Source organism: Sinocyclocheilus grahami, unplaced genomic scaffold (genome assembly GCF_001515645.1).
Source record: "Sinocyclocheilus grahami isolate Dianchi unplaced genomic scaffold, SAMN03320097.WGS_v1.1 scaffold345.1, whole genome shotgun sequence".
In the NCBI taxonomy this organism is placed as follows: Eukaryota; Metazoa; Chordata; class Actinopteri; order Cypriniformes; family Cyprinidae; genus Sinocyclocheilus; species Sinocyclocheilus grahami.
The window spans coordinates 478,598-490,347 of NW_015505524.1; the positions used below are offsets into that span (position 1 = coordinate 478,598).

At 36.9% G+C, this 11,750-nt stretch overlaps 2 protein-coding genes across 4 annotated transcripts in view; one reads left to right on the forward strand and one right to left on the reverse strand.

Moving 5' to 3' along the window:
* Positions 1-2,001, forward strand: part of LOC107548246 (A disintegrin and metalloproteinase with thrombospondin motifs 13-like) — a 16,288-nt gene extending 14,287 nt beyond the window's left edge. Inside the window, exons 2-3 of the mRNA XM_016228880.1 lie at positions 290-495; positions 1,254-2,001. Coding sequence (XP_016084366.1) covers positions 290-495; positions 1,254-1,427 — 380 coding nt within the window. The 3' untranslated portion in view covers positions 1,428-2,001. The remainder of the gene's footprint in view (positions 1-289; positions 496-1,253) is intronic.
* Positions 2,002-2,106: 105 nt separating this feature from the next.
* Positions 2,107-8,921, reverse strand: LOC107548277 (carnitine O-acetyltransferase-like). 3 transcript variants are annotated; one of them, XM_016228908.1, is made up of 6 exons: positions 8,844-8,921; positions 8,670-8,720; positions 7,655-7,790; positions 7,503-7,565; positions 6,207-6,344; positions 2,107-3,206 (listed from the first exon to the last, which is right to left on the reverse strand). In XM_016228908.1, exons 3-6 carry the CDS (start codon positions 7,787-7,789, stop codon positions 2,994-2,996), a joined length of 549 nt encoding a protein of 182 aa, XP_016084394.1. In that variant the 5' UTR covers position 7,790; positions 8,670-8,720; positions 8,844-8,921; the 3' UTR covers positions 2,107-2,993. The 3 variants fall into 3 exon arrangements, with proteins under 3 accessions (XP_016084394.1, XP_016084393.1, XP_016084392.1); XM_016228907.1 differs by having other exon boundaries at positions 8,665-8,720; XM_016228906.1 differs by lacking the exons at positions 8,670-8,720; positions 8,844-8,921 and adding an exon at positions 8,474-8,654.
* Positions 8,922-11,750: the final 2,829 nt, after the last annotated feature.

Sequence of the window (11,750 nt, forward strand, 5' to 3'; positions counted from 1 at the left end):
ATAAATGTTTCTTGAGCAGCATATTAGAATGATTTCTGAAGGATTATGTGACACTGAAGACTGGAGCAATGATGCTGAAAATTCAGCTTTACTATCACAGGAATAAATTACATTTGAAAATATATTAAAATAGTGGTAAAATGGTAATAACATTGCGCAATATTACTGTTTTTGCTCCTTTACATACAACACAAGTTGTTCCACAGAACAAAGAAAGACATAAGGTGAACAAATGATGACAGAATTTTCATTAAAGGGTGCAGTTAGGCAAAGTGAAATAATCTGAAAGGATGTAACACAGCATGTATCTTCCTCCAAGAGTGTGACGTTCAGCTGTTCTCTCCGTCTGGGCTCATTGAGAATCCGATCAAGAGCGCAGCCACCTCTAACACTCAGAGCTGTCGCGTGTTCATCGATGCTCCACCTGCTTTCAGGATTCAGATCAGAGCGCTTTCTGTGCTCAACAACACCGATACAAACTCCACATACATACTGGTAAGGCGCTGTTCATCAATCCTTTATCTAAACACTATCATTCAAAAGTTTGAGGCCTGTAAGATGAAGTTTTTTGAAAGAAACATTTTTTTTTCAGCAAGGATGCATTAAATTGTTCCAAAGTGTAAATACGTTTATAATGTTATGAAATATTTCTATTTAAAATAAATTCTGTTCCTTTGATTTTTCCAATCCTTAAAAAGAAATATTCAGCAACATCTGTTTTTAGTAAGAAATGTCTTGAGCAGCAAATCAGCATTTTAGAGTGATTTCTGAGGGATCGTGTGACACTGAAGACACTTTTACATTTTAAAATATATAGAAAACAGTTATTTTAAATTGTAATGATGTTTCACAATATCACTGTTTTTTTTAATCAAGCAACAGCAGCCTTGGTGAGAATCGGGAGACTTCTTTCAAAAATCTTTCAGATCCAAAACCTTTGTACGGTAGTGTAGAAGCATAATCATTTGTCTGATAAAGGAAGAGATGTAATCATGCTGTCTGTAGACTCTATAAGGGTTTGAACTAAATGAAACTCAAGCGTTTTGCGTTTACAAAACATATTAAAAGGACACTGATGACGGACTGTTTTGTGAGTCATTTACATCAGATAGACACTGAGCTGGCGTCCAATAAAAATAAGTAGTTGCGCAAGCACTAACTTTGGTACACAATGTGGATGTAAATGATGCCCCATATTGGTTGAACATAAACATGTTTATGCTGTGACTCTGATGTTTTCTTCGCTTACCCAGATTCGGGATGTGGATGCCTTAAAGACGACCATCTTCAGAGGGACTCGGCTCTTCCTGTGGAGCTCCTCGGGAAGCAGGGCTGAAGTGGAATTCCATGGGGAGTACCAGCAAATCAAGGGCATGTTCAGGGCAGAGTATTCATACATTAACCCTTCTGAAGAACAACCAGTGTAGTCTGTAAGAGAGCTTCTGGTCCATAAAGAGCCTTGGAGCATTTAAAAATCATCCTCGTTATAATTTAGCCAGTTTAGCACAACTGATTCAGAACAGATGATAGGGATTTATTAACTTTATATCAAAGATATAATCATGTCAGTTTTTAATATCATTTAAAAACAAAAATCAGACAATTGACTGTTTATATAAGTGCTTCTGTATATTTATTGTAATGAGTTAATCTATGTGAACTGACAATAATGTGTGTCAGGCCTACTGCTAATCTATCAGCACAAAATAAACAATCATCATTTTTTTATATTTAAGTGATTTAGAAAAAGTCCATATGGCTCTAAATTTAGCATAACAGTCCTACTTACCATTTGTGAAACTACCGTGGAACTTTTATAAGTATACTTCGTTTTTACGTGTACATTTGTGTATGTGCACAGTCGAACGGACAGACTTTTAAAGTGTACTCCATTTGATAGCATGTGCAAACATAGGCGCTCGACACTGGAAACACATGCACATGTGCACTGGAAACATTCATCCTCTTCCAGTGTCTGCGCTTTTTCTTTCCAACGGTTATGAGCGATAAAAAATGGTTTAAACTAGAGTTGAGGGTATGTTTTAATCCCCTCACATAAGCGCTCATTAATGTGGGCATATATGGTTTTTACCTTCTTCAGCAGTTACTTGTCATTTTTGAGTTAGTTAGGATTCTTTATTTGTCACATACTGTACATATAAATGTGATGCAATATAGTGAAATGGTTTTCCTCTAGTTTCTCGTCCCACAATGCAACAACACAAACAAGTTAAAAACACAGTAAATCAATAATACAAACATAAATATAACATAAAATGATAATGTCGGTGTCTGTATGTAATGTGTTTATATGTGGATTTTTTGTTCTGTCAAAAAAATAAAAAAAAGATTGCACTTGTACAGTATGAGCGATATGTACTGAAGCCAAAATCGATGTCACACCAACTGTACACGTACCCTAGCGCATACGTAAAAAACTGAAGTATACTTTGGGTTTAACATATGGCACTGGATAATATCAAGAGCTTTCTCACGCCTACAATTTCTACAGTTGAAACTGAAATAAAACAGAAGGAGTTTGTGTTTCTGGCTGTCCCTGTTTATGTCTGTAGTAGCCTCTAAGTCCATAGTCACTTCCCTGGAAGGTGAAGTGTGTAATTTCTATGCCACTATATACCCTGTGAAAATAATGACTGTTTTCAAACCGGTTTCCTGACTTCTAGTGTTTAGACAAACAGCCCCAAACCCACACTTCTGAGTCAACATCGCTGTGTCAGACTGGTCAGGTTGCTCAAACAAACAAATAATGTTTAAAAGCCCCACATAGTAACAATGTTTATACTTTTCAAGGAAATCACCCTAAGAATGGTGTTGTAGTTACTTATAGTCTCTGCATAATGAAAAAAATCAAACATGTGACCTTAAAGATATGGAAAACCAATATGAGCCAATGTCAGGTTAATGACACTGAAAGTAGTAAAAAGCCTCCTGAAAGGGTTTCAGGGCTTCTGTGAGTTTCAGGGCTTCGTCATTCACTGGGTCTTAGACACCTGCTCCAGAAGAGTCTTCATGTCCAGAAGCGAGTCCTCTAGAAACTGTGACAGTTTCGTGGCGTTTGTTTCCTCGCAGCTATTGAAGGCGGTCACAGCGAAGTTGATATGGTCATCCATGGGGTTGTAGCAGATACCGTAACCATCAGGAACCATGGGTCCCAAACACATAACACAGTCTGTCTTTGATCCAACCTGAAAAACAAAGAATACAACCACAGCTTACATGAAAAATGCTGCATTTCACAACAACAGCAGATAGATTTACACTGCATGCAAACTCTTAAAGGGACAGTACACCCAAAGAATGTTAATTCATCATTAAATTTATTTTGTTTTGGAATCCAAAAAACTGGCTAGCTGTGGGTCGAGTGTCTCGCTTTCATCTGTCATCTCCTCTGACGTGATTTTGTGCGGCAGTAGTAGCTAAACTGGCTGCGTCCGAAATTGCATACTCTCTAAGTAGGTACTTCTTTAGAATAAGCAATTACTTTGCGACTGTTTAAAAAAGTCTGTTCTATATAGTGTGAATGTGTGTAGTATGAATGTAATTCATCTTGTCATTGTCCTGTGACCTACAGTACCAGCGTTAGTTGCATCACAAATTAGAGCCCAACCGATATATCGTTTCGCCGATATATCGGTATGGCCGAATATGCCGCCGATATGAATTTTTTTTTTTACAGAACATATAACACAGATAAAATGCTTGAAATGGTGTAATTACTTAGTTTGTCCAGCAGATTTGCTCCATTGTTTGCTACTGGTGACCTGGATGAAACGCTTTAAAGCTTAAGTCCATGGAAAACCATTGAAAGTTTGAACGGCCATATCTCCGTAACGGCGCGGCGAATCTGCACCAAATTCGGGGTATCCCTTCAGCTCAAGGAACCCTCTCGAATGCGAATCGAGTGCATGTCTAGAGGCCTGCTTTTGAATGAGACAACCCCCGCGTCGATAGCCCCCGGGGGTTGGGAGTTACGGGTGGTTAAATTCGCGGTCCGGCGCCGACCGATCAAGCGAACCCGGGGGGCTACCGACACGAGGTGGGTGGCGCAAATCCATGAATGAATGTTCCGAAGTGAAATAAACTTCAACGGAATAAAGTTGAATGGAATTGAATTGAAGTTGAATAAACTTCAACTTTACTGTTTAGTGCACTGATGTCAGACTCATTTTGGATAATAAAGTTTATTGTTAAATTGTTAAATGCCATGCCTCCATTACATATCTCTGTCACCATTATAAGTGTTTGATCACCACATTTGAGTGATCATTGCAAAAAATTTGTTTATGTATATATATTCTCTTTATGTATATACTGTATTCTATATATAGTACCAGTCAAATGTTTGGACACACGAATGGGAAAGTGTCCAAACTTTTGACTGGTACTGTACTATAATATACACAAATAATATCGGCCGATATATCGATATCGGCCTTTTTTTACTCCCTAATATCGGTATCGGCCCCAAAAAACCCATATCGGTCGGGCTCTATCACAAATCCTCTCCCATGGCCTCACGGGATAGTGAAGTGCCAATAGAATGTGTAGAATCTTGTCAGAAGTTGTAAAGTGCAGTCACATTAGTAAAATTTCAGGACATTTTGCAGGCAATAAAGGTTCATTGTCTATTGTCAATAGACAAGTCAAAGCAGCGAATCCATGTGTCCAAATTGAACCCATTGCGACATCTGTATGCAGAAATGTTTTGCCTTCAGCAGTAAATTTCTGTTGTATCTTATGGATTCCTATTGAAATTACTGGATTTCACCCACACAAGTTTGCTGAACAATGGTAAATGCGACTGCACCTTAATTCACTTGGGTATAATGAATACTGTGAATTCAGACAAGCTACTCTTTTCACATACTGTTTTTCACCTACTACATAGTAGGGAAGTATGCATATTTTTATAAAGCGACTGAGTCGTTGTCTTCTTTTTTCCTTGGTTCACATGTTCACCTGCCCATTTAGTCTTGATAGATAATGGTAAACAAACTTAGCTTGCTGTACTTAAAGGAGGCTCAAACCCGAGGCTCGGCTTGAATGCTAAGCTAATGCCCTCTATAACGGTTCAACGTGGAGGAAGTATGAGAGAAATAGAGGAGATGTATGTGATTACTGTATGTGTAGTATTAACAAGATATCAATATTATTTCTTAAATATCACAGTTATCATCAATATTGTTATCCCAGTACAGTTGTAAATACATTCCAAAACAATCCTTGCTTTAACTGAAGCTAAAAGCTGTTGCAGCACAGAAGTGTCCTCTGAAAAGCATCTGTCAGATTTATGTATCTGTAGTGTAAACTATATCAAAGGGCATCAACTAGGCAGAATGACTTGCAAGGTATTACATGACAGTGAGACACTGTTACACAAGAGTCTCTAACAAAACCATAACCACCGGGACAAACCTGATTATCAGTACATATTCAGTATTTAGAAAGGAAGTAGCATAGATATACCAGAAGAGGGTACTATTATTTGTTTTTATCTTGATTTTGGGATTCTACCAAGCATTGTGCTGTTCCTGGTTTAGGGTTAGCACTTATGCTAGTGCATACTGTATAACCTTTATGCTAGTGCATATAACCTCCTTAGAAGGAGCTCAATGTTACGAGCAGCTTAAGTCTATTTGTAGAAAGGTCCCTTATCTCATCACTTCAGCCTAAACCGTGTGAGCATTTGTTTTGTGAACCGGACACAATGTAAAGCAGGCCAACTATGCAAACCCACAAGATGTAAGAAAGCACTGCAACTCATTTCCCATGCAAAGAGGCTAGCTAATAATACCAGAGGTCATATGCATATAGAAGTCTTAAAGGTACAGTAGCAAAAAAAACAAGCTTGTTAAATGTTGGAAATAGTCTTGTAAAACTAAATTACAGCAGTTTTTGGAGAAAGCAACCTTGAGTATTAATGTATGTGGACTTATGGTTACTTTATGATGCTTTTCTTGACAAACCCAACTCTCCCACTCACTTTCATCATATTGAAAAAGATAAACAAGATATAATTCATTATAAGATGGCATTAGAGTGAATCAATTCCAAGCTAATTTCCATAAATTGCCAAGTTCTGTGTATATAGATTGTTATTAAGTGCCCAGAAGAGAAGCGACAACCGTATTTAAATGCGGTGTGTACGTAGTCTGGAGTAGCCGTCAAGAACCGAATTTACAAACCTGACTTGTGTACAGATTAAAATGTGAAGCCACAGCGAACGACGTGTCCATGAAGATCTCAGGTAAAGACGTCAGGTCCTCAATAGCTATCATCTTTAGACCCAGCATGTGCCTCTCTATACCCTGCCCATGGATGGCCTGATCACAAGGAAACAAAAACTGAGATCAGGAGGAGGCAAAATTGTAACAGCATCAATAAAATAAAATAAGCTAAAAAATAATTTAGATAATATTTATTGAGATTTCTTGGTAACATAACAAACGTGTAAATATTTTAAAGGGGACATAACACACAGTTTCTGCCAACCTAATCATACTATAGAGTAGTATTGCATCCTTCATATCTCTGAAGAGTCTTTAGTTTTATCAGATTTATAAAAGAAAGATACAGCTTTACGATTCCGAAAACAGCCGAGCTCCTGGAGGCGTGCCGTGGGCAGAACTAAAGAGTCACAAGAACAAGAAGCTTTTGCGTAGTAATCGTCTGCAAGCTGTAACATCGACATGAATAAAACGGGAACAAAAATTTTATTGACTTTAATTAACTATGGCTAAAAATCAGATCCAGCCATATATATTAGATACAGACTTCAGTAACCCAGATGAAGCACGTTGCACTCTTGCTCTCGCTCTGGTTGCTGTGCTCGTGTGCTCTTCTGGGAGAAGAGCCCATATAAGGAAGTCCACCCTTTATGGCGTCATGCATACTCAAAAGAAACTTATACAAACCCTGAAGGAGTGTATTTGACACAGAAATTTTTTTGAGACTCTGGTCATGTTAAGCATGAGAATCCAACTCTTTAGCAGTGTAAATAAGTCAGAATGCATGAAATAGCATTAGACCTCCCCTTTAAGATCATATGACACTGAAAGATTATGTGTACTTCAATTCAGATGCATTCACATTGTGACTGTGCCTCAGATGCAATCAACTGAAACTCTGTTTACAAAGGTGTGACCCATATAATTAGCGTGGGCTCTCCATGGGAGAGGTCTTATCAGGTCGTCATGAGGTCACACTATCATTGGCTCTCCATGGGTTGTTATTGTATTGTTTGTAGCACATTTGTTACCAGGTATAAAGGTCTGGTCTCACAGACAGTACCTTGGGTTAAGATTGTTTGACATGCTAACATCGCTGCTGAAGAACTGCTACAATGCTACCTTCAATAAATGTTTCTCCCCACAAGAGCTTAGGTCAAGCTTACTTATTTTATGTATTAGAGAAATCTAGTACATTGAAAAGCCACCCAAACGATTGCTCAGCCAAATTCAGCAAAATCTAACAACGCTCACCATGTGTGTGTGCTTTCTGTGGACTTTGATGGCCTTTTCGAGCAGTGCTGCTTTCTCACTATTCTGCAAATTGAAACAATATGGAAATAAGTAACATCGAAAATTCACAAAACTTACTCAAATGAGAACACTACTAAAATGTAAACTTGTACGTGTTTTGATGGATCATCCATGGCTTTTGTGAACTGGAGCGATTCTGTGGTGGTGGATCGAATGGCTTCAGTTCTGCCCAGTTTAAACATGCGTAAGGAGGTGCTTTCGTAGGTCGGACAGCATGTCTGATACATCCTAACACAGGAACAAGATCAAATCAAGTGGACTGGCGTGGTTATAGGTACATATGTAAACACCTTGCATTTCTTGTCAGTTAGCAATCTTTGGGGTACTGAAGAACACAATGACACAAAAAAGACCAATACCTTACACTCTTAAAAATAAAGGTGCTTCACGATGCCATAGAAGAACCTTTTTGTCTAAATGGTTCCATAAAGAACCTTCAACATCTGAAGAACCTTTCTGTTTCACAAAAGGTTCTTTGTGGCGAAAGAAAGTTCTTCAGATTACAAAAAGGTAAGAAAGAGATGGTTATTTAAAGAACCTTTGACTGAATGGTTCTTTGTGGAACCAAAAATGGTTCTTCTATGGCATCGCTTGAAGAACCTTTTGAAGCACCTTTATTTTTAAGAGTGTACCACACTTTAATTTGAATAAATACACAGGTTTCCTAATCACAGGTATTTTTTTATCCACGTGCAACTTTTATACTTTGTGAAAACATTAAAAAAACCCTCATATAAGTTGGTGTTAGTAATTTTAGTAAAAAAGCAATTTTGTATCAGTTTCTGCAATTCTTCACTTCCTGAATGAATTGCATGTTTTAAAGGCGAAGTATGCAATTTATACACCACTAGTGGCACTAAACAGAATAGCAAAAAATACGGTTTCCAAACCCCCTTTGGCTATGTAGGTACCTATACAGATAATGCTGCCCCAGATTCACGTCTCTGCTTGAGCCAGAAGTTGACTGATAATGTTGGACCATTCAAACAAACAGAACTTCAGTGTTTAAACTCTTGGAGGAAGTCAACCTACAAATGGCTTACATCACTCTTCACATGAAACTAAGTCAGAAGAAAGTATTTTAACATAAAAAATTACATACTTGACCTTTAAAGATGTTGACAAGAAGAAATGTGGCATAAATGGCATGCATGCAACCTAGGAAATGAAGTGAGAGAAGCCATTGGGATGTGAACAACTGCTATCTGAAGGACTAGGGATTTTAGAGGTAGTTGATCAGAGGTTTTAGAGCTTTATTCAGCACTAGGACGACAAACTCACCTGTAGTATGCCAACTGAAGAGCCATTTGGATGAATGCGTCAGGACTCATTTTATGAGACTTTGGGAATTTTCTTCCATAGTGTGTGAAGTTGAGCACTCGAACGTCCAGGTCATGAACCATTCTAGACAGAGGATATAAGAGGATTACAGAAGTACCTGTACATTATGGAATATTAATTTATTACAGGTGAGTGTCGATTTAAACACCATTATAACAGTAATGTGCTCACATGTTCATGTTCTGTTTGGCTTTCTCGATGTCCTTCTTGATTTCTGGTGTGATGTTGAATCGAAGCTTTTGTGGCATAGAAAGTGGAATCATGGGAGTTCGAACCATCTCAGATCTCTTCCTATTACACACATGATGCATGACATATTATCTACAACCTTTCTGAACAACGATACTTTCACAAAAATGCAACAACTCTACATTATCAAACCTATTCAGGGCCTTGTGTTTAGGGAAGCGCATTATATCGGTGTTTTGATTTATTGGTGGTGGTTGATATTTGGTGTTTGAGTGTGCATTTAGATTATTAGATTCATCATATACACTCCCTTAAAGTTAATCTTAAAAAATAATAATAATAATTTCATAACACTGTTAAATGTAATCTTCAGCAAATCTCCAAATGAATATTAATTTTAATACTGTTATAATGTTATGATGCCTTTAAAACTAGCATTTAAAATGATAAACTATTTTTTTTTACTGTTATTATATTATATATTATTAATGTATTAAGACACAACAGTGCAAGATTTTTATATTACACATCTGTTACATGAAAATAATTATTGGCTTATCAGTATTGGTGCATACCTGTTAATTAATACATTTATACTACTGTTTACCAATTTTTTTTATCAAAAATTAAATTGATCAAATTCTATAAAACTTCTATTTCAAATAAATGCTGTTCTTTTGAACTTTACATTCATCAAAGAATCCTGAAGAAATGTATCATGGTTTCCACAAAAATATTAATCAGCACAACTGTTTTCAACTGATAATAATAAGAAATCAGCATATCAGAATGATTTCTGAAGGATCGTGTGACTCTGAAGACTGGAGAAACAATGCTGAAAATGTAGCTTCGCATCACAGAAATAAATTACATTTTAAAATATATTAAAATAGAAAACAGTTATTTTAAATTGTAATAATATTTCACAGTATTACTGTCTTATTGTATTTTTGATCAAATACATTAAATCTTGGTGAGCAAGAGAAAAAAACATTAAAAAATCTTACCGATCCTAAACTTTGAATGGTAGTGTAAAATATTTTTTAAATCTCATTAAGAATTAAATTATGTCATAACCTTACATATAGTCAACAACATGGTCCACCAGGAAAACAATGGGAGGTCCCTCAGCCGGAGCATGTTCATAGGTGAGTCCACACGATCCGTCCTCCCCAATTATGAACTGTGGGATACAGAAAAGAGCCCAGGTGCAGAGGAATATCCCTATATATCTACCCTGTGAACATACACTGGATTCAATGGTCATATATTTGTGGCTATAAGTGCATGATAGTAACCTGCAGTGTTTTGTCAAACCAGCGGTTCCCACTGTTCCAGCGACTGCCTCCGCCATGGAGCATTTGTGCGGCCACCTTGTTAAAGTACATCTCATCTGACACACGTGGCTTTGGAGCGTCAAGACATACTGTGAAGATGCTCTTCTGGATTGCCCTCACTGACTCCTTATTTGTCTTGTCTGGAACAGCATAAAGATGAGTGGCACAGGAAAATCAACACCATGTCCACCAACACAATGCCCAGTACTGAATAATTCATGTGAGCTCTAGAGTGGAAAAATTAAGCAGGGTTCACAGGTTATGGAGAGGTGCACAATCCTTTATCAGAATTTGAAGTTACGCAATTACGCGATTTTGAATATAGTATTTTAAAACATATTTAAATAAATATCACATTATATTATATATATATATATATATGCACATATAAAAAGTAAAGTTACATAAATTTAATTTACTAAAAAAAATTATTTTATATAAAATAAATATTTTACAAAATATTTTGGAATTTAAAATTGCTATATAAATCAAAGCCATATGTCTAACTAACTTATGTTCCAAATTTGAAGGTGATATTACAAAAATTTAGGTTCCTGTGAGATATTGTTTAGGCACTATACCAAAAATAGCCACCAGGTGACACCCAAATTTATTTTAATGAATTTTCCTCTGACAAATTTATACATTTTTGTCACAACATTACTTTTCTCACAAAACAGACACCAAATATGGATCCTTGACCAAGACCTTTCTTTTCTAGGTTAAAAGGATTTAAAGTACCATTTTCGTGGTAATACAATGTCCTATTTCAAAACTGCTGAATTGACAGTGTTTAAGCTTTGGAATGATCAAATACAACTTTTTATATGATTTACGATTTAATAAGATTTTTACAAATCCGTTTCAAGCCACGTTCATATGTGGTTTGAAATAATTTAAATCAGATTCCAATCGTACGTACATATAATTGGATTTGGACTGACATTCTGAACAAGGCTTAAAGGAACACGCCACTATTTTTGAAAATAGGCTCATTTTCCAACTCCCCTAGAGTTAAACAGTTGAGTTTTACCGTTTTCGAATCCATTCAGCCGATCTCTGGGTCTGGCGGTAGCACTTTTAGCTGTAGCTTAGCATAGATCATTGAATCTGATTATACCGTTAGCATCTCGCTCAAAAATGATATTACAGGGTGCGCAATGATATTACGCAGCGCCTGAAAATAGGCTAACTTCCGTCAACATAACCAACATGACCACCTGCTTGCACAGGGAGCGTGCTGGGGACTATTTTCAGGCGCTGCGTAATATCATTGCGCCTGCTGCACACATGGTACGGCAGCAAAGTTCCTTGATTATTA